The sequence below is a fragment of the Pleurodeles waltl genome, chromosome 3_1, assembly GCF_031143425.1.
Source record: "Pleurodeles waltl isolate 20211129_DDA chromosome 3_1, aPleWal1.hap1.20221129, whole genome shotgun sequence".
Lineage (NCBI taxonomy): Eukaryota > Metazoa > Chordata > Amphibia > Caudata > Salamandridae > Pleurodeles > Pleurodeles waltl.
Window position 1 is genome coordinate 1,054,631,949 of NC_090440.1, and position 23,456 is coordinate 1,054,655,404.

Consider the following 23,456-nt stretch of genomic DNA (forward strand, 5'->3'; position numbering starts at 1 on the left):
CAAAAGGAGGAGTCACTCGGTCCCGTGACTCGAAAGACTTCTTCGAAGAAAAACAACTTGTAACACTCCGGCCCAACACCAGATGGCGAGCTATTGCAGAACATGCGTATCTACAGCGACAGATGCCATCGAACCTTAAATTACGTTTGCAAATTGTACAGTGTTGCTGCAATTTCTTTTCAGAAGCATTTTTTATCATGATAATATATAATACTATAGCCTGTACAAGGTCTGAATGTAGCAAATGGGGGACGGGGTTAAATCAACTGAAAAATGAAAAAAATACAAACAAGCAATGATAGATTCCATATCTGGGAAATTGGTATTATATAGTGCATTGCACTGGTAGGATAATATCATCTAAATCAGGAAAATGTGAGATGCTAATTAAAGGCTATGATACAAGATATTATTGTTGCATAAATGCGATCCTTAGAGTGAATAAGAGTATAAGGCAGGAAGAATGTCTGGTCTCCTACACAATGCACTATGCTTAAAACAAGCAAACATAAGGTGCGTAACTAATCTTTAACAAGTTCATCTGCATTCAATACACTAATAACTTTGCTAACTAACACATTACCTGCTCAAGACCGTCCACTGTTGCAGTATCCTTGTTATCATCAACACCGACATACAAAGGCTCCTTTTTAAGTGAAATTTTAGCCAAGTCTTCTACTTTACGTGTTTGTGTAGCAGAAAAGAGCATAGTCTGTCTTCGTTCTAAAGAAAAGAAAAAAAGAAACATTCAAAAATATGCAATTTAGGAGCATGCTAATGTAACCGTAATCACTCAAATAAGACACTGTAATCACTCAAACACAGCCATTTTCACTAAGACAAACCAAGTTCTGTACATAAACTCATTACCAACAGCATAAACAATTAAAATATAAAAAAAGATCCTTGAGTTGCAAGTAAAGAATAAAAAGTCTTCCTCAGATTAGACTACATGATGCACGCAAAAAAGGTTACAGGAGGTTATAATTAGGTCTTGAATGTACTCGTACAAAACCACAGAAATTCAGCAGTTCTAGTTAGGGTTCTGTCAAGAAACTACAACACGCCCCCTAATGTAACTAGAACTCACAACCTTGCCATGCACAGTTTTCTTATCAATAATTTTATTGCAAATGTTGCATTGATATCAAAGATGCCAAACAAGATCTCATCAATTATATAATATGTGGAGAAATTAGCTGTGCGTGTTAAAGGTGTAAGTTATAGTTACCTTAGGGGGAGAGATATAGTTACTTGAAAGAACTCTAACTATAACTGCTGAATTTCTATAGTTTTGTACAAGTAAATTCAGAATTTAATTATAACCTCCCTGTAACCTTTGTTTTTTTGGTGAATTTCTATGTTTTTTTTTTTTTAACGTAAAGCAATATTAAATTACTAAATGCTATTCCAAACCCTGCTGCACACAGTCGAAGTCTGTACACAGAGGGGGTGGTCACAAGGCATAGCCTGCAGCCAGATTTTGCAGCAAAGCCCTTAAAACCAACCAATCCAGCACCAGTCACGACCACTGGCTGTGTGCAGCGCAGGTTGGCCACAGGGCCCGTTTCATAGTGGATCTGCGAGTGAATGCGTGAGTGTCTGAGTTGGTCTGAAAGTGGGTGTAAGGAAATGCCTCCTTGGCATGGTTACCCCCTGACCTTTTGCCTGTGCTGATGCTATGTTTTGATTTGAAAGTGTGCTGAGGCCTGCTAACCAGGCCCCAGCACCAGTGTTCTTTCCCTAACCTGTACTTTTGTATCCACAATTGGCAGACCCTGGCATCCAGGTAAGTCCCTTGTAACTGGTACCCCCTGGTACCAAGGGCCCTGATGCCAGGGAAGGTCTCTAAGGACTGCAGCATATCTTATGCCACCCTGGGGACCCCTCACTCAGCACAGACACATTGCTTGCCAGCTTGTGTGGGCTAGTGGGGATAAAAAGACTAAGTCAACATGGTCTGGGAGTCTGTCATGCACGAACTCCACAGCACCATAATGGCTACACTGAAAACTGGGAAGTTTGGTATCAAACTTCTCAGCACAATAAATGCACACTGATGCCAGTGTACATTTTATTGTAACACACCCCAGAGGGTACCTTAGAGGTGCCCCTTGAAACCTTAACAGACTATCCGTGTAGGCTGACTGGTTTTAGCAGCCTGCCACACTAAAGACATGTTGCTGGCCACATGGGGAGAGTGCCTTTGTCACTCTGTGGCTAGTAACAGAGCCTGTACTGGGTGGAGCTGCAGGCTCACCCCCTTTGTTACAGCACCACAGGGCACTCCAGCTAGTGGAGTTGCCCGCCCCCTCCGGCCACGGCCCCACTTTTGGCGGCAAGGCCGGAGGAGATAATGAGAAAAACAAGGAGGAGTCACTGGCCAGTAGGGATAGGAATGTGACCCTCCTCCCCTTGGGAGGAGGCACAAAGAGGGTGTAACCACCATCAGGGCTAGTAGCCATTGGCTACTAACCCCCCCAGACCTAAACACGCCCTTAAATTTAGTATTTAAGGGCTCCCCAGAACCTAGGAGCTCAGATTCCTGCAACCGAAGAAGAGAACTGCTGAGCTGAAAAACCCTGCAGAGAAGACGGAGACACCAACTGCTTTGGCCCCAGCTCTACCGGCCTGTCTCCCCCCCTTCTAAAGACACTGCTCCAGCGACGCTTTCCCCAGCGACCTCTGAATCCTCAGAGGACTGCCCTGCTCTAGAAGGACCAAGAACTCCCGAGGACAGCGGCTCTGTTCACCCGAGATTACAACTTTGTTACAAAGGAGCAACTTTAAAATAACTTGTGTTTCCCGCCGGAAGCGTTAGACTTGCTACTCTGCACCCAACGCCCCCGGCTCGACTTGTGGAGAAAAATCACTTCAGGGAGGACTCCCCGGCGACTGAAAGTCCGTGAGTAACCAGAGTTGCCCCCCCTGAGCCCCCACAGCAACGCCTGCAGAGGGAATCCCGAGGCTCCCCCTGACCACGACTGCCTGCTCCTCAGATCCCGACGCCTGGTAAAGTCTCTGCACCCGCAGCCCCCAGGACCTGAAAGATCGGAACTCCAGTGCAGGAGTGACCCCCAGGAGGCCCTCTCCCTTGTCCAGGTGGTGGCTACCCCGAGGAGTCCCCCCCCCCCCCCCTTGCCTGCATCGCTGAGGAGACCCCTTGGTCTCCCACTTATTTCAACTACAAAGCCGACGCGTGTTTGCCCACTGCACCCGGCCGCCCCTGTGCTGCTGGGGGTGTACTTTCTGTGCTAACTTGTGTCCCCCCCCCCGGTGCCCTACAAAACCCCCCTGGTCTGCCCTCCGAAGACGCGGGTACTTACCTGCTGGCAGGCTGGAACCGGGGAACCCCCTTTCTCCATTGAAGCCTATGCGTTTTGGGCACCACTTTGACCTCTGCACCTGACCGGCTCTGAGCTGCTGGTGTGGTAACTTTGGGGTTACTCTGAACCCCCAACGGTGGGCTACTTTGGACCCAAACTTGAACCCCGTAGGTGGTTTACTTACCTGCAAAAACTAACAAACTCTTACTCCCCCTAGGAACTATGAAAATTGCACTGTCTAGTTTTAAAACAGCTATATGTGATTTATTTGAAAACTGTGTATGCTATTTTGAATATTCACAGTTCCTAAAGTACCTACCTGCAATACCTTTCATTTGAAGTATTACATGTAAAATTTGAACCTGTGGTTCTTAAAAAAAACTAAGAAAGGAAAATGTCACTTACCCAGTGTACATCTGTTCGTGGCATTAGTCGCTGCAGATTCACATGCTGTGCATAGTCCGCCGTCTGGTGTTGGGTCGGAGTGTTACAAGTTGTTTTTCTTCGAAGAAGTCTTCGAGTCACGAGACCGAGGGACTCCTCCTCTTTTGTTTCCATTGCGCATGGGCGTCGACTCCATCTTAGATTGTATTCCCCGCAGAGGGTGAGGTAGGAGTTGTGTATGTTAGTAATAGTGCCCATGCAATGGAATGAATAAGTATGTACAAAATAAAGGTTAAGGTAATATATTTACAAATGTACAAATGTTGGAGATTACTTCCAAACGGCTACAGGCTCCCGGGGAGGCGGGTGGGCGCATGTGAATCTGCAGCGACTAATGCCACGAACAGATGTACACTGGGTAAGTGACATTTTCCGTTCGGTGGCATGTGTAGCTGCAGATACACATGCTGTGCATAGACTAGTAAGCAGTTATCTCCCCAAAAGCGGTGGTTCAGCCTGTAGGAGTGAAAGTAGTTTGAAATAAAGTTCTTAGTACAGCTTGACCTACTGTGGCTTGTTGTGCAGATAGCACGTCTACACAGTAGTGCTTAGTAAATGTGTGAGGCGTAGACCATGTTGCTGCCTTACATATTTCGTTCATTGGAATATTTCCTAGGAAGGCCATGGTAGCGCCTTTCTTCCCGGTTGAGTGTGCCTTTGGTGTAATAGGAAGCTCTCTCTTTGCTTTAAGGTAGCAGGTTTGGATGCACTTAACTATCCATCTGGCTATACCTTGTTTTGATATTGGGTTTCCTGTATGAGGTTTTTGAAATGCAATAAATAGTTGTTTTGTTTTCCTAATTGGTTTTGTTCTGTCAATGTAGTACATTAGTGCTCTTTTGATGTCTAATGTATGTAGTGCCCTTTCAGCTATTGAGTCTGGCTGTGGAAAGAACACTGGTAGTTCTACTGTTTGATTTAAGTGGAACGGTGAGATAACTTTTGGTAAGAATTTTGGATTGGTTCTTAGAACTACCTTATTTTTGTGTATTTGAATAAATGGTTCCTGTATAGTAAACGCCTGAATTTCACTTACTCTTCTTAGAGACGTAATGGCAATGAGAAATGCAACTTTCCACGTTAGGTATTGTATTTCGCAAGACTGCATGGGTTCGAAAGGTGGACCCATGAGTCTTGTTAAGACAATGTTGAGGTTCCATGAAGGAACAGGTGGTGTTCTTGGTGGTATAATTCTCTTTAGGCCTTCCATAAATGCTTTAATGACAGGTATTCTAAACAGTGAAGTTGAATGAGTAATCTGCAGGTATGCAGATATTGCTGCGAGATGTATCTTTATGGAAGAGAAGGCCAGATTTGATTTCTGCAAATGTAGTAAGTATCCTACTACATCCGTTGGAGATGCATGTAATGGTTGAACTTGATTATTATGGCAGTAGCAAACAAATCTTTTCCATTTACTTGCATAGCAGTGTCTAGTGGATGGCCTTCTAGCTTGTTTTATGACCTCCATACATTCTTGTGTGAGGTTTAAGTGTCCAAATTCTAGGATTTCAGGAGCCAAATTGCTAGATTCAGCGATGCTGGGTTTGGATGCCTGATCTGTTGTCTGTGCTGTTGTAGGAAGTTGGCTCTGTATGTGCTATTTCAAAGTAAGGAATAGCATGCACACAGTCCAAGGGTTCCCCTTAGAAGTAAAATAGTGGTAAAAAGAGATAATACTAATGCTCTATTTTGTGGTAGTGTGGTCGAGCAGTAGGCTTATCCAAGGAGTAGTGTTAAGCATTTGTTGTACATACACAGACAATAAATGAGGTACACACACTCAGAGACAAATCCAGCCAATAGGTTTTGTATAGAAAAATATCTTTTCTTAGTTTATTTTAAGAACCACAGGTTCAAATTTTACATGTAATATCTTGTTTGAAAGGTATTGCAGGTAAGTACATTAGGAACTTTGAATCATTTCAGTTGCATGTATACTTTTCAAGTTATTCACAAATAGCTATTTTAAAAGTGGACACAGTGCAATTTTCACAGTTCCTGGGGAAGGTAAGTTTTTGTTAGTTTTACCAGGTAAGTACGACACTTACAGGGTTCAGTTCTTGGTCCAAGGTAGCCCTCCGTTGGGGGTTCAGAGCAACCCCAAAGTTACCACACCAGCAGCTCAGGGCCGGTCAGGTGCAGAGTTCAAAGTGGTGCCCAAAACGCATAGGCTTCAATGGAGAGAAGGGGGTGCCCCGGTTCCAGTCTGCCAGCAGGTAAGTACCCGCGTCTTCGGAGGGCAGACCAGGGGGGTTTTGTAGGGCACCGGGGGGGGGGGGGGACACAAGCCCACACAGAAATTTCACCCTCAGCGGCGCGGGGGCGGCCGGGTGCAGTGTTAGGACAAGCGTCAGGTTCGCAATGGAAGTCAATGAGAGATCAAGGGATCTCTTCAGCGCTGCAGGCAGGCAAGGGGGGGCTTCCTCGGGGAAACCTCCACTTGGGCAAGGGAGAGGGACTCCTGGGGGTCACTTCTGCAGTGAAAGTCCGGTCCTTCAGGTCCTGGGGGCTGTGGGTGCAGGGTCTTTTCCAGGCGTCGGGACTTAGGTTTCAGAGAGTCGCGGTCAGGGGAAGCCTCGGGATTCCCTCTGCAGGCGGCGCTGTGGGGGCTCAGGGGGGACAGGTTTTGGTACTCACAGTCGTAGAGTAGTCCGGGGGTCCTCCCTGAGGTGTTGGTTCTCCACCAGCCGAGTCGGGGTCGCCGGGTGCAGTGTTGCAAGTCTCACGCTTCTTGCGGGGGAGATTGCAGGGTTCTTTAAAGCTGCTCCTTTGGATAAAGTTGCAGTCTTTTTGGAGCAGGTCCGCTGTCCTCGGGAGTTTCTTGTCGTCGTCGAAGCAGGGCAGTCCTCAGAGGATTCAGAGGTCGCTGGTCCCTTTGGAAGGCGTCGCTGGAGCAGAGTTCTTTGGAAGGCAGGAGACAGGCCGGTGAGTTTCTGGAGCCAAGGCAGTTGTTGTCTTCTGGTCTTCCTCTGCAGGGGTTTTCAGCTAGGCAGTCCTTCTTCTTGTTGTTGCAGGAATCTGAATTCTTAGGTTCAGGGAAGCCCTTAAATACTAAATTTAAGGGCGTGTTTAGGTCTGGGGGGTTAGTAGCCAATGGCTACTAGCCCTGAGGGTGAGTACACCCTCTTTGTGCCTCCTCCCAAGGGGAGGGGGTCACATCCCTAATCCTATTGGGGGAATCCTCCATCTGCAAGATGGAGGATTTCTAAAAGTTAGAGTCACCTCAGCTCAGGACACCTTAGGGGCTGTCCTGACTGGCCAGTGACTCCTCCTTGTTATTCTCATTATTTTCTCCGGCCTTGCCGCCAAAAGTGGGGGCCGGGGCCGGAGGGGGGCGGGCAACTCCACTAGCTGGAATGTCCTGCGGTACTGTGACAAAGGGGTGAGCCTTTGAGGCTCACCGCCAGGTGTTACAGCACCTGCCTGGGCGAGGTGTTAGCATCTCCACCCAGTGCAGGCTTTGTTACTGGCCTCAGAGTGACAAAGGCACTCTCCCCATGAGGCCAGCAACATGTCTCTAGTGTGGCAGGCTGCTGGAACCAGTCAGCCTACACAGATAGTCGGTTAAGTTTCAGGGGGCACCTCTAAGGTGCCCTCTGTGGTGTATTTTACAATAAAATGTACACTGGCATCAGTGTGCATTTATTGTGCTGAGAAGTTTGATACCAAACTTCCCAGTTTTCAGTGTAGCCATTATGGTGCTGTGGAGTTCGTGTAAAACAGACTCCCAGACCATATACTCTTATGGCTACCCTGCACTTACAATGTCTAAGGTTTTGCTTAGACACTGTAGGGGCACAGTGCTCCTGCACTGGTACCCTCACCTATGGTATAGTGCACCCTGCCTTAGGGCTGTAAGGCCTGCTAGAGGGGTGTCTTACCTATACTGCATAGGCAGTGAGAGGCTGGCATGGCACCCTGAGGGGAGTGCCATGTCGACTTACTCATTTTGTTCTCACTAGCACACACAAGCTGGTAAGCAGTGTGTCTGTGCCATTACGGCAATCATATCGAGGCTAGTAACGCAAAGAGGCCCGCGGCGGTGATTAACATTAATTGAACTCCAACTTACGCGCTAACAGGGCGCACCTGGAATTTCTTACAGCCATAAATAGACCGTTCTCCCTCAGCCACTTGTCACAAGCGGTCCAAGGAGAGGACGAAGTAGGCGCACGGCGAGCGTCCCCTTTTGATGTAGTGAGTGGCATACCGGATCACAGGCAACACAGATAAGCCCTTATTGCTTTTAATCTTACTTTTTTTGTCTATAGTCACTTCGGTTTTTCTCTTAACCAGTATTTTTCTACCAGCAATAGTGGGTTCCTACTGGGAACTTGCTTTTTTCCCCCCCCCTATTGCTCCCTCTGTATCTATTCTGCCTACTTCTGTTCCTCTCCTCACTTCGTCTTTATGTTCATCTCTATCCCTTAGTGTGTTACTATAAGGGGACACTCCCCCTCCTGGATACCAGAGGCTAGCTGCCTCTAAGAAAAGGGTAAGAACTATAATTCCCTGCAGTGATAGGACTGTCCACTTGTGTAGATATACCCACTCAGTCACTCCACGCATGTATTTTACCTTTTTTGAACATATGTGTTTCGTGCATGAATGCATCCCCTTGACACGTGTGTAGTTGGTTGGTTTTGCAATGCTGTGTGCCACCAGAGTGCTAATTAATTGTTTTTCTCCCCATAGGCCGCCTCAAGGTAATTCCTTGGGTAATGTAGATCATTCTTTTTTCATTTTCTCACTCTTTGATTTCCCCATAGAGTATTTTCCTCCAACGTGAGACGTAGGGATCCTAGGCCCTGACGAATGCCCCGAGACCTTCATTGGCTCACTTTTGAGGGCAGAAACATGTTGGCTAGTAATTAGTTAGGTGACCCTGTGAGTCCTTGTCCTCACAGAGGTGTCCCAACCCCCCTTTTTAACTACACCAGACAGACACCACCATTAAATTTGTTGCTCTTCACAGGTGTCTGCTTAGGTGTTTTTAGTTTTTCAGTAGATTAGCTGGATCCCGATCTTTCCAGAAACAAGTTTATTTACGCACTCCCTCCTGTTCCTTTAACAGTGAGGTTGAGTCCGCCCAGGTGGCACTGTCCTACCTGGGTGGGTCTAGGTGGTCAAATGATGAAGCATGACACTATATAGTGTGTGAGACCACCTAGTCCGTAAAAGGAAATTCCCTTCTTCCCTCCCCTCGCTGTTCCACTCGGTAATTTCCAACTGACATTCCACTGATGTTACCCTTCCAAATAAAAAGTGGGGGGTAACTGCAACAGGGAGCCATTTCTTTACAGCTGTGTTAACAGATCTGGTCTGTTGGGTAGTTTGACATGAGGCACTACTGACAGGTCTAGTAGTGTTGTATACCAAGTGTAGGAAGTTGGCTCTGTATGTGCTATTTCAAAGTAAGGAATAGCATGCACAGAGTCCAAGGGTTCCCCTTAGAGGTAAAATAGTGGTAAAAATAGATAATACTAATGCTCTATTTTGTGGTAGTGTGGTCGAGCAGTAGGCTTATCCAAGGAGTAGTGTTAAGCATTTGTTGTACATACACATAGACAATAAATGAGGTACACACACTCAGAGACAAATCCAGCCAATAGGTTTTTATATAGAAAAATATCTTTTCTTAGTTTATTTTAAGAACCACAGGTTCAAATTCTACATGTAATATCTCATTCGAAAGGTATTGCAGGTAAGTACTTTAGGAACTTCAAATCATCAAAATTGCATGTATACTTTTCAAGTTATTCACAAATAGCTGTTTTAAAAGTGGACACTTAGTGCAATTTTCACAGTTCCTAGGGGAGGTAAGTATTTGTTAGGTTAACCAGGTAAGTAAGACACTTACAGGGCTTAGTTCTTGGTCCAAGGTAGCCCACCGTTGGGGGTTCAGAGCAACCCCAAAGTTACCACACCAGCAGCTCAGGGCCGGTCAGGTGCAGAGTTCAAAGTGGTGCCCAAAACACATAGGCTAGAATGGAGAGAAGGGGGTGCCCCGGTTCCGGTCTGCTTGCAGGTAAGTACCCGCGTCTTCGGAGGGCAGACCAGGGGGGTTTTGTAGGGCACCGGGGGGGACACAAGCCCACACAGAAATTTCACCCTCAGCAGCGCGGGGGCGGCCGGGTGCAGTGTAGAAACAAGCGTCGGGTTTGTAATGGAAGTCAATGGGAGATCTAGGGATCTCTTCAGCGCTGCAGGCAGGCAAGGGGGGGGGTTCCTCGGGGAAACCTCCACTTGGTCGAGGGAGAGGGACTCCTGGGGGTCACTCCTCCAGTGAAAGTCCGGTCCTTCAGGTCCTGGGGGCTGCGGGTGCAGGGTCTCTCCCAGGCGTCGGGACTTAGGATTCAAAGAGTCGCGGTCAGGGGAAGCCTCGGGATTCCCTCTGCAGGCGGCGCTGTGGGGGCTCAGGGGGGACAGGTTTTTGTACTCACAGTCTTAGAGTAGTCCTGGGGTCCCTCCTGAAGTGTTGGATCGCCACCAGCCGAGTCGGGGTCGCTGGGTGCAGTGTTGCAAGTCTCACGCTTCTTGCGGGGAGCTTGCAGGGTTCTTTAAAGCTGCTGGAAACAAAGTTGCAGCTTTTCTTGGAGCAGGTCCGCTGTCCTCGGGAGTTCCTTGTCTTTTCGAAGCAGGGGCAGTCCTCAGAGGATGTCGAGGTCGCTGGTCCCTTTGGAAGGCGTCGCTGGAGCAGGATCTTTGGAAGGCAGGAGACAGGCCGGTGAGTTTCTGGAGCCAAGGCAGTTGTCGTCTTCTGGTCTTCCTCTGCAGGGGTTTTCAGCTAGGCAGTCCTTCTTGTAGTTGCAGGAATCTAATTTTCTAGGGTTCAGGGTAGCCCTTAAATACTAAATTTAAGGGCGCGTTTAGGTCTGGGGGGTTAGTAGCCAATGGCTACTAGCCCTGAGGGTGGGTACACCCTCTTTGTGCCTCCTCCCAAGGGGAGGGGGTCACAATCCTAACCCTATTGGGAGAATCCTCCATCTGCAAGATGGAGGATTTCTAAAAGTCAGAGTCACCTCAGCTCAGGACACCTTAGGGGCTGTCCTGACTGGCCAGTGACTCCTCCTTGTTGCTTTCTTTGTTCCCTCCAGCCTTGCCGCCAAAAGTGGGGGCCGTGGCCGGAGGGGGCGGGCAACTCCACTAAGCTGGAGTGCCCTGCTGGGCTGTGACAAAGGAGTGAGCCTTTGAGGCTCACCGCCAGGTGTTACAGCTCCTGCCTGGGGGAGGTGTTAGCATCTCCACCCAGTGCAGGCTTTGTTACTGGCCTCAGAGTGACAAAGGCACTCTCCCCATGGGGCCAGCAACATGTCTCTGGTGTGGCAGGCTGCTGGAACTAGTCAGCCTACACAGACAGTCGGTTAAGTTTCAGGGGGCACCTCTAAGGTGCCCTCTGTGGTGTATTTTACAATAAAATGTACACTGGCATCAGTGTGCATTTATTGTGCTGAGAAGTTTGATACCAAACTTCCCAGTTTTCAGTGTAGCCATTATGGTGCTGTGGAGTTCGTGTTTGACAGACTCCCAGACCATATACTCTTATGGCTACCCTGCACTTACAATGTCTAAGGTTTTGTTTAGACACTGTAGGGGTACCATGCTCATGCACTGGTACCCTCACCTATGGTATAGTGCACCCTGCCTTAGGGCTGTAAGGCCTGCTAGAGGGGTGTCTTACCTATACTGCATAGGCAGTGAGAGGCTGGCATGGCACCCTGAGGGGAGTGCCATGTCGACTTACTCGTTTTGTCCTCACTAGCACACACAAGCTGGCAAGCAGTGTGTCTGACTAATTTATGAGTCCTCCCTTCCGTCCGCTTCTGCTCTATCTTTTTCTTTTCTCCCCCCCCCCCCCCCGGTTGCATTTCTTCTACAATATCCCTTCTCCCTCCTCCCTTTTTTTCTTTTTCCCCCCCCCTCTTTCCCCCCCCCCCCCCTCTCCTCTCTTTTCTTTATCCTTTCCCTCGTTTTTCCTCGCTTTTTCTTTTTTTTCTTAGCCCTTTGGGCTACGGGACCGCTGGGAACTACATTTCCCAGCGGCCACTGTAAACGCGAGCCTTCCGCTGGTGGCGCTCGGGCCGGAATCTTCCGGCTCGGGCCCCACCCTTGCACTCGCCCGCATTCATGCCGGCGCCCCAGCACTGCTGGGGCGCCGGCGGGTGCGGCAAAGCACATCGCGCCATCAACCTAAAGAGGCCCGACTCTGCACTCGATCACATTCATGCCGGCGCCCCGGCTTGGCCGGTGCGCCCGCCATTACGGCAATCATATCGAGGCTAGTAACGCAAAGAGGCCCGCGGCGGTGATTAACATTAATTGAACTCCAACTTACGCGCTAACAGGGCGCACCTGGAATTTCTTACAGCCATAAATAGACCGTTCTCCCTCAGCCACTTGTCACAAGCGGTCCAAGGAGAGGACGAAGTAGGCGCACGGCGAGCGTCCCCTTTTGATGTAGTGAGTGGCATACCGGATCACAGGCAACACAGATAAGCCCTTATTGCTTTTAATCTTACTTTTTTTGTCTATAGTCACTTCGGTTTTTCTCTTAACCAGTATTTTTCTACCAGCAATAGTGGGTTCCTACTGGGAACTTGCTTTTTTCCCCCCCCCTATTGCTCCCTCTGTATCTATTCTGCCTACTTCTGTTCCTCTCCTCACTTCGTCTTTATGTTCATCTCTATCCCTTAGTGTGTGACTATAAGGGGACACTCCCCCTCCTGGATACCAGAGGCTAGCTGCCTCTAAGAAAAGGGTAAGAACTATAATTCCCTGCAGTGATAGGACTGTCCACTTGTGTAGATATACCCACTCAGTCACTCCACGCATGTATTTTACCTTTTTTGAACATATGTGTTTCGTGCATGAATGCATCCCCTTGACACGTGTGTAGTTGGTTGGTTTTGCAATGCTGTGTGCCACCAGAGTGCTAATTAATTGTTTTTCTCCCCATAGGCCGCCTCAAGGTAATTCCTTGGGTAATGTAGATCATTCTTTTTTCATTTTCTCACTCTTTGATTTCCCCATAGAGTATTTTCCTCCAACGTGAGACGTAGGGATCCTAGGCCCTGACGAATGCCCCGAGACCTTCATTGGCTCACTTTTGAGGGCAGAAACATGTTGGCTAGTAATTAGTTAGGTGACCCTGTGAGTCCTTGTCCTCACAGAGGTGTCCCAACCCCCCTTTTTAACTACACCAGACAGACACCACCATTAAATTTGTTGCTCTTCACAGGTGTCTGCTTAGGTGTTTTTAGTTTTTCAGTAGATTAGCTGGATCCCGATCTTTCCAGAAACAAGTTTATTTACGCACTCCCTCCTGTTCCTTTAACAGTGAGGTTGAGTCCGCCCAGGTGGCACTGTCCTACCTGGGTGGGTCTAGGTGGTCAAATGATGAAGCATGACACTATATAGTGTGTGAGACCACCTAGTCCGTAAAAGGAAATTCCCTTCTTCCCTCCCCTCGCTGTTCCACTCGGTAATTTCCAACTGACATTCCACTGACGTTACCCTTCCAAATAGGAATACATACAACCTAGGACTACGCTAATATCCGCGACGTCCGCTTTTAGAGAACCCCGTACTTTCGTGTGTACTTTGAATTATAGGGAGCTAAGTACGGAGTGTTCCTCCATAGTTATCCCCCCTCCTCCCTCTTCCTCTCTCCATGTGTAATGACCCCCCACTTTTTGCCTGATACTGATGCTGACTTGACTGAGAAGTGTGCTGGGACCCTGCTAACCAGGCCCCAGCACCAGTGTTCTTTCACCTAAAATGTACCATTGATTCCACAATTGGCACACCCTGGCCTCCAGATAAGTCCCTTGTAACTGGTACCTCTGGTACCAAGGGCCCTGATGCCAGGGAAGGTCTCTAAGGGCTGCAGCATGTATTATGCCACCCTAGAGACCCCTCACCCAGGCTGGGTGAGGGGTCTCTAGGGTGGCATAATACATGCTGCAGCCCTTAGAGACCTTCCCTGGCATCAGGGCCCTTGGTACCAGAGGTACCAGTTACAAGGGACTTATCTGGAGGCCAGGGTGTGCCAATTGTGGAATCAATGGTACATTTTAGGTGAAAGAACACTGGTGCTGGGGCCTGGTTAGCAGGCCTCAGCACACTTTCAATTGTAAACATAGCATCAGCAAAGGCAAAAAGTCAGGGGGCAACCATGCCAAGGAGGCATTTCCTTACACCAAGGTTGTCTTGCCCATGTAGGTGCTATTAGTATGAGTTTGAGTTTGTTTTGACTCAATCTGTTTACTAGATATGGAAGAAGAGGGAGAGGGGGAGGGGGAAAAGCGTACGCAAATATCCCTGACCAATTCATCCATAGAGCATTGCCTTGAGACTGCTGCTGTGGGTACCTGGATGCGAAGTTTTGGCATTTTGCGTTCTCTTTTGTTGCAAATAGGTCTATTTGAGGTGTTCCCCAAATTTGGAAGTAAGAGTTTAGAATTTGGGGGTGAATCTCCCATTCGTGTACTTGTTGGTGATCCCGAGAGAGATTGTCTGCTAGCTGATTCTGGATCCCTGGAATAAACTGTGCTATTAGGCGAATGTGGTTGTGAATTGCCCACTGCCATATCCTTTGTGCTAGGAGACACAGCTGTGTCGAGTGTGTTCCCCCCGGTTTGTTTAGATAATACATTGTTGTCATGTTGTCTGTTTTGACAAGAATGTATTTGTGGATTATGATGGGTTGAAATGCTTTCAACGCTAGGAATACTGCTAACAATTCGAGGTGATTTATATGAAACCTTCTTTGATGTACGTCCCATTGTCCTTGGATGCGGTGTTGATTGAGGTGTGCTCCCCACCCTGTCATGGAAGCATCTGTAGTTATCACGTATAGTGGCACTGGGTCTTGGAAAGGCCGCCCTTTGTTTAAATTTATACTGTTCCACCATAGAAGCGAGATGTATGTTTGGCGGTCTATTAACACCAGATCTAGAAGGTGACCCTGTGCATGTGACCATTGTGATGCTAGGCACTGTTGTAAGGGCCTCATGTGCAATCTTGCGTTTGGGACAATGGCTATGCATGAGGACATCATGCCTAGGAGTTTTAACACCATCTTTGCATGTATTTTTTGTGTTGGATACATGGCTTGTATGACTTTGTAAAAATTTTGAACCCTTTGTGGACTTGGAGGGGCTATCCCTTTTGTTGTGTTGATTGTCGCTCCCAAGTATTGCTGTGTTTGGCACGGCAGAATGTGTGACTTTGTATAGTTGATGGAGAACCCTAGTTTGTAGAGGGTTTGTATGACATAATCTGTGTGGTGTGAACATCTTGTTAGGGAGTTGGTCTTGATTAGCCAATCGTCTAGGTAGGGGAACACGTGTATTTGCTGCCTTCTGATATGTGCAGCTACTACTGCTAGACATTTTGTAAAGACTCTCGGTGCGGTTGTTATACCGAACGGCAACACTTTGAATTGGTAATGTATTCCCTTGAATACGAACCTTAGGTATTTCCTGTGCGAGGGATGTATCGGTATGTGGAAATATGCATCTTTTAGATCTAAGGTTGTCATGTAGTCTTGCTGTCTCAACAGTGGTAATACGTCCTATAGCGTGACCATGTGAAAGTGTTCCGATTTGATGTAGGTGTTTAGTGTTCTGAGATCTAAGATTGGTCTCAGTGTTTTGTCTTTTTTTGGTATTAGAAAGTACAGTGAGTAAACTCCTGTGTTTCTTTGTGGACCTGGTACGAATTCTATTGCGTCTTTTTGTAGTAATGCTTGAACTTCCAGATCTAGCAGGTCTAAATGCTGTTTTGACATATTCTGTGTTTTTGGTGGGACGTTTGGAGGGAGTTGGAGAAATTCTATGCAATAACCATGCCGGATAATTGCTAAGACCCAAGTGTCTGTTGTGATCTCCTCCCAAAATTTGTAGAACTGGCTTAGTCTTCCCCCCACTGGTGTTGTGTGAAGGGGTTGAGTGACTTGTGAGTCACTGTTTGGTTGGCAGGGTTTTGGGACCCTGAAATTTTCCCCGGTTTCTAGGGAATTGTCCCCCTCTGTATTGGCCCCGAAAGCCTCCCCTTTGGTACTGTCCCTGGTAGGTAGACGGTGTTGTTTGTGAGGTACTAGCTTGTGTGGTTTGACCTCGAAACCCCCCTCTGTAGGTTGTTTTGCGAAACGTGCCAAAAGTGCCCCTGCCCTGCGGGGAATAGAGTGCGCCCATGGCCTTAGCTGTGTCAGTATCTTTTTTCAAATTTATCAATTGCCGTGTCCACTTCGGGTCCAAACAATTGTTGTTCATTGAACGGCATATTGAGTACTGCCTGTTGTATCTCAGGTTTGAAGCCGGATGTGCGCGACCATGCGTGCCTCCTTATGGTTACCGCGGTATTTATTGTTCTTGCAGCTGTATCCGCTGCATCCATAGAGGAACGTATTTGGTTGTTGGAGATATTTTGTCCCTCCTCAACCACTTGTTTTGCCCGTTTCTGGAATTCTTTGGGTAGATGCTCGATGAGATGCTGCATCTCGTCCCAATGGGCTCTGTCATATCGCGCTAGGAGCGCCTGCGAGTTAGCGATACGCCACTGGTTTGCAGCTTGTACTGCAACCCTTTCCCCAGCTGCGTCGAACTTGCGGCTCTCCTTGTCTGGAGGTGGTGCGTCGCCTGATGTGTGCGAGTTGGCTCTTTTACGAGCTGCTCCTACGACAACTGAATCTGGTGGCAGTTGTGATGTGATGTGATAAAAGCAGGGTCCGTGGGCGGTGCTTTATATTTCTTCTCCACCCTTGGAGTTATTGCTCTGCTTTTGACAGGTTCTTTAAAGATCTGTTTAGCGTGCCTTAGCATTCCCGGGAGCATAGGAAGGCTTTGATAATTGCTATGGGTGGAGGAGAGGGTGTTGAAAAGGAAGTCCTCCTCGACAGGCTCTGAGTGTAACGACATGTTATGGAACTCTGCTGCCCTAGCTACCACCTGTGCATACGCTGTACTGTCTTCAGGTGGTGAGGGCTTAGTAGGGTACGACTCAGGGCTATTGTCGGATACTGGGGAGTCATAGAGATCCCACGCATCCTGGTCATCTTGGCTCATAGTGGTATGAGCTGGTGAATGTGACGGAGTCTGTGCCGGTGATGTATGAGTTACCGGTGGTGGAGAGGGTGGTGGAGTTACCTTCTTTACCACTTTTGCTTGTGGTGTCTTTTCTTGTGGTTGGAAATCGAGTTTCCTTTTCCTCCTGATTGGGGGGGAAGAGTGCTGATCTTCCCTGTACCACTTTGTATGAAGATCCGCTTTTGGGTGTGGTCTACATCTGTGGTTTGTAAATCTTCCTCAAACCTGTGTTTACGCATTTAGGAGGACAGTGATTGTTCCTCTGAGTACGAACTGGCTGTCGGTTCGGTTGCTGGTCGTTTAGGCACCGAAACCGTGTCTTTTGTTGTTTTCGGCTCCGACGAGATTTTCCTTTTTCGGTGTCGAACTTTCTCGGCGTCGACCATCTTCGGTGCCGCTGTCTCTGTGCCGAGCAGCCTCGGTGGTGCTGTCTTGGTGTCGACCCTTTTCTGCAGCACTTTCTCGGTCCAGAGATTGCTGCGTGCCTGTGTCTCGACCCGAGTCGGACGACCTCGGCACCAGTTCGCCTTTTTTCAGTGCCGATGGACGGTCACCTACTTTATGGGTTGAGCCATGGCCTGTTGGCAGTGGCGTCCCCTGGGCTTTGTCTGTTTTCCCGTGTGGTGCTTGCTTCGACCTCTTACTCACGGTTTCTTCGACGTTGAATTCTTCAGAGTCCGATTCATGGATGGAGAAGGCTTCTTCTTCTTCTCCCTGTTCCTCGAACCCTCGTTGTCCTGTCGGCGTGGACGCCATCTGCAACCGTCTGGCTCTTCGGTCACGGAGCGTTTTTCTCGACCGAAACGCTCGACAGGCCTCACAAGTTTCTTCCTTGTGCTCGGGTGACAGGCACAAGTTACAGACCAAATGTTGGTCTGTATAGGGATATTTACTGTGGCATTTAGGACAGAATCGGAACGGGGTCCGTTCCATCAGTGTCGATGTTGCACGCGGTCGGGCCGACCAGGCCCCGACGGGGGATCGAAATTACCCCGAAGGGCTACCGGAGCTCTTCAGGATTCGGTGTCGATTCTAATCTAACCCGATACCGAACGAAACAATACCGACGTAGTTTTCCGAAGTTATGACTATCTTTCCGTCCCGAAACACGGAGCGAAAAGGAACCCGTCCGAACCCGATGGCGGAAAAAAAACAATCTAAGATGGAGTCAACGCCCATGCGCAATGGAAACAAAAGAGGAGGAGTCCCTCGGTCTCGTGACTCGAAAAGACTTCTTCGAAGAACAACAACTTGTAACACTTCGACCCAACACCAGACGGCGGACTATGCACAGCATGTGTATCTGCAGCTACACATGCCACCGAACATATATTTTTCTATACAAAAACCTATTGGCCTGGAATTGTCTTAGAGTGTGTGTTCCTCATTTATTGCCTGTGTGTGTACAACAGATGCTTAACACTACTCCTTTGATAAGCCTACTGCTCGACCACACTACCACAAAATAGAGCATTAGAATTATCTCTTTTTGCCACTATCTTACCTCTAAGGGGAACCCTTGGACTCTGTGCATACTATTCCTTACTTTGAAATAGTGCATACAGAGCCAACTTCCTACAAGGTGAAAGGAAACGTAGGGTTCAATTGGCTCCTGGGAGGGAATAAGTGGCTGTTGTAGAAAAGTCTAAATCGCTTGATATGTGGTTCGATGTAAAGCTAAATTGGAAAGAGCACACAGAACTGTTAAAAGCCACAGCCTTGGCATCCATGTGGGGCCTGAAGCAATTTAGCAGGAAGTACTGTGGTCCCTACCTTCGACCTATATTGTCAGCCAGCAACTTTTTGGCTCATCCTCTATTCCAGTACGGCGTGGAAGTTTTAAACTGGACTTATGAAGAAGGCAGATGTGTGAAAAGACTCCTTGCATTGCCACCTTTATCTATGTTTCAGGGTGTAAGGATGGAGACCCAGCTTACTGCTTGGAGTTATTTAGGGTAGGCAGCTGCGCTGAGGTTTTGGTTGGGACAAGCAAGGGAAGGAAATACAAAAATCCCATTGTTTTGCAAAAGAGAGGTTTAAGCTAGCAAATTGAAATGGGCAAGCACATTAGACAAGTGTTGAATGAAATCTTTAATAGGTTGATAGTAAAGTTGAATCAGAGGAAGTTGGAGATAAAGTTCGCCGAATCAGAGTTTACGGTGCTTGCCAATTTATGTTCCAGTTGTACGGAGGCAAAATCACCCATGCAGTTTTTTCTAAAGGCTTGGGTTGATGATTGTTCCCCATACATTTAGGCCTTAACTAACCCCCAGCTTAGGTATGCTGTATGAAAATTTAGAGTTGGAATAAACCCCTGTTATGGATATTGGAGGACAAAATCAGCAGTGATAGGCAAATTGGGTATGGGTACTTGTGGTAGGATGATAAAACGTAATGAGGCGCCTATCTTAATACACTGTCAATTGTTTTAAAATGTGAGTCAACTAATGTCAAAACCAATTTTTATCAAGTATGGAGTTGTAAATATGGATCAACCATTTACATTTTTGCTGAATATGAGGTTCCTGCATGTTGCCTGTGTGACTGGGAGATTTATAATTGCAGTGAAAGGTATTTTAGAATATTGTGTAGTGTTAAAATGCAAGATATGGGTGCTGTTTTTTGTGGGTTTTCTAATTGTATTCCTTTTTAGTTTATTGTATGCATTATGTGTAGATTGTATTAATAGTGGTTTTAATAAACTACGGTCTAAATAAACAAACTGTTTTGACTGACTGACCCTATACCCTGCAGTTTGTGTTGCTGACCATCAGGCTCTGGCAGTAAGAGCCATCTGACCAGGATTCTGGGAATTAGAATAAATAAATTACAAAAAGAAAAAAAAAAGAAAAAAAAAGAAAGAAAAAAGTAAACTGATTTTGGTGGACACATTTATCTAAAGATGAGTAATAACTCACTTTAATTCCAAATATGTCAAACACTTAGGCACACTAAAAAAAACACTTAGTATTCCAGTGTCAATTGGTGCCGTCAAGCTTATGGTTTTCTTACACGTCTGAATATGTTCACACCCTCTTCAACATATAGGATGTTACTATTGTAGCCATTAAGAAAACAAAATGCTAGAAAGTACAGGCTAAATCGCCAATCTGTACAAGATACCATGACTAGACCTTCACTTTCGTTCAATTCCTGGCCCGTTTCTCTCATTAGGCAGCACGGCTATTTCATATCCAGCCCAGCATATCCTTTAAAAATGGCTACCTATATACGAAGAGGCATAGTAAAATAAACTAATGGTAATTAGCGAGTGCAAGAGTTAGATTAAGAAAATTAACCTTAGGAAAATGAAACTATCTCCAAGAATGTGATGATCTCTAAATATGCATCTTTTCCAAAATTGTGCAAATATGTTACATTTCATGGAGACAGACTGAGCTGCTGGCACAGTGGTAGCCCTGTGTGCCATCCGTTGCCAAACATTAACCTAGTAACTTTTCATCAAAATAGGTTAGGAAAAATCTGTGTATGTTAACTACTGAAAATGAAGTAAACAACTGAATTTACTATACTGAAAAACTACATTTGTCCCTGGAAAAAAAGTATTAGGAGAATACTAGCAAACATTTCTTCTCACAAAATAGTGCTAAAAACAAAAAAACCTTTATAGGCGCAACTAATACACAAGTTCACAATGGAATGAGGTGTGAGAATGGCAATACCCAAAGAACTGTCTACTTCTTGGGATATGGCACGAAAATATGTTTTTTTATATTATTATATATATACACACACAAAATATTAAACATTACAAGAAATAAACACAGCACAGAAAAAATGGTTAACTGTGGTTAGATGGGCACTTACTTGGCAGAAGTTTTATGATCTGTTTCATTTCTTCCTCAAAGCCAACCTCCAAGATTCGATCCGCTTCATCAATCACCAAACACTGAAGGTTTTTGTACATAAAACCTGGAGTGTTCTTCAAGATAAAGTGAACAAGAGAAATTATTTACGATAATTTGTCTGCCTTTTTGATCGGCCAAAAACTTTACATAACGTTAGGTTGTACAATGTGTACCTGCAAGTGATCCAGCAACCTGCCAGGTGTTGCCACAACTATATTTACTCCATTTGCAAGTTTCTGTGCTTCTGCAGATCTGTTACTTCCACCCATTATCAAACCGTACGTGTGGACATGATGGGTCATCAACTCTTTCAATACACCGTAGGTCTGCATAGCGAGTTCTCGAGTGGGAGAGAGAATGAGAACTCCGGTACCTGAAGAGGACAAGAACTTAAGCAGTAAAGACAAAGATTTCAATATGCGAATTTCACAATACTTGAAAGGTACCGCTGTGACAAAATACGATTCACTGGAATAAGCTGAATATGACTGCATTAGCCGTAATTACAAAGAGTGACTGAGAAGATTGTACAGAGGGTCATCTCCAATTCGCAAATTCATATAACCTCAATTAATCAGCAGAGAAGGAACACACTAAGACCAATGGCTAACTTCTCTTCCACTATCTTACAGGGACGACACACAGATGTTTTAAAGGAATCTCACTCACAAGGGTTATAGTGGCACGCCTCATCACAGAGTTCTCGCCCAAACATCTAGCGTATCTGGTTGGGCTTGAGCTTGTTCACCATGTTCGCGCTATGACTGCATTTTAACCTAGCAGAAATTTCTATTATGCCGGCATGTAATTTCACCAATTATGCGGTAAGCTTGCTTGTGAATTTCCCAAAATGACGCTATTATGCAATGTCATGTGCCGCTGACGGGAAACTTATAGTGCGAGCCCAAGGGGGCAATCTATAAAACCAAAATGTGAGGGGCTGCTGCTTGGGGCTCGTGTTTGCGGGAATTTTCCGGTGCATACCGAATACTCATGTTCAAAATAGACTTGAGGCTGCATTTCGAAATATAACATCAAAGAATGGCTCTGTGTGAGGAATAACTGGTCTGAAAACTCATGTAGTTACATAAAATCAAGTTAAGTGAATTTTGCACACCCATAACCGTGCTGCATATTTAACAATATTAGCAAGAAGAACCAAAGAGTTTGGTGCGGAAAATGTGTCCTTTGGCAAACGTTTTTCTGACAGAATATGCTATTCATGTGATTACATGTCCAGCCAATAAAGACTGGAAATTCAGAAGAATGCCAACACCAATGGATACAGGCAGAGCCACTTAAGACGATGGCTAACAGCATGCAGTAGGGGCCAGGTGACACTGTGCCAGGGAACTCTGCAGAGATTAAATATGAATGGGAATGGAACACACGAGATAGCAGCCCAGAAAATGAATAGTGCAAGCACTGGTAACAGAAAGAACTAAAATTAGCTTGTCATTGGTGCACACAGATATGGCTAGTTTCAGAAGAAAAATACGGATTCAGCTGCTCTGGGTCAAAACGGGTTACTAATTATTGGAACTACTGTGGAGTGGGGATATTTATGGCCTTTTAAATATTTGGTAAGTCTTGTGTAAAACATTTCCAGTTATGCGAACACATCCAAATGGCAGTAAGACTATAATATAAAAATTACCATTTCTTGGCATGAATTTTAGCTTGTAGACCAGCTCAATTGCAGGTATCAGGAAGGCTAGTGTTTTACCACTTCCAGTACGTGCAGCTGCCAGAACATCCCTAAGAAAAAAAAAAAAGATCATTCCCATTTTTAACAGAAGAAAGATATATCCTTCAAAATTGTACAACGTGATATCTATTACATATTAGATGACATTTGTGCCACAGTCTTCTTGAAACTACAGACATCCGCAAAGCTTCCATTCAGGAGAAACAATACATTAGTAAAAGCAAGACTTCACGGAGAAGTGCAGAGGTAACACTGTAAATGAGTGTATATGTTCGAGATATAAAAAGGGACACGAGAGTACCAAATAATCAAGGTCAGAACTAGAAACCACACAGACTGAGCAAAGTGCAGGTAGTAAAGAGAGTCAGCAAGGACTCAGACTATCAACTGCACAAGTTTCTTTGTGTTTACAAGCTGTTCAACTTTATCTGCAAACATGAATCCAGTTAAACATAAGCATCATCAGGTGGTCGTTTTCAGTCATATAAGCTCGAACTTGGGCATCTACTTGTAAAATGAATCACAGTAAAAAAATATATATAAAAAAAATAGAAAATAACTTAATTACCACATAATACCAAATTAAGGAAAATATGCACAAATCAATTTCTTATATTTTTTCCATAGCAGTATTCAAGTATTGGTTTATTTCACTTTCAGTGTTACGATATTCTCATAAGTGTGGGCGAAAAGTTTGAAGCTCTATTTCATTTTTAAAAATAATGCTCACAAGCCCATTGGGAGGGTGTTCCATATTGTAAGCAAATATTGGACACGTCAGGCAATGTTTGTATGTGCCTGTGTACTGTTACAGTATTACACATATACACAATATAGCTAGAAATGAATGAAGCCGGACACAGACTAGTGAATAGTGCAGCTTAGTAGACAAACCTAGGTTGGGAGAACCCCTTGAGGACAAACCAATGGATTTTAACTGTGGCACTGTTCTTTCAATTTAAGGCCTGATTTAGATCTCAGAGGAGGGGTACTCCATCGCAACGGTGTTGGAAATCTC

The 23,456-nt window shown here is 46.0% G+C and overlaps 1 protein-coding gene across 1 annotated transcript in view; it reads right to left on the minus strand.

The window, feature by feature from the left end:
- The window catches only part of DDX18 (DEAD-box helicase 18), a 194,036-nt gene that overhangs the window by 78,648 nt on the left and 91,932 nt on the right, over nucleotides 1-23,456 (minus strand). The window contains exons 5-8 of the mRNA XM_069224345.1: nucleotides 22,388-22,488; nucleotides 20,904-21,103; nucleotides 20,690-20,804; nucleotides 584-723 (exon numbers count right to left, since the gene is read on the minus strand). Of these exons, the coding sequence (XP_069080446.1) occupies nucleotides 584-723; nucleotides 20,690-20,804; nucleotides 20,904-21,103; nucleotides 22,388-22,488 (556 nt within the window). The remainder of the gene's footprint in view (nucleotides 1-583; nucleotides 724-20,689; nucleotides 20,805-20,903; nucleotides 21,104-22,387; nucleotides 22,489-23,456) is intronic.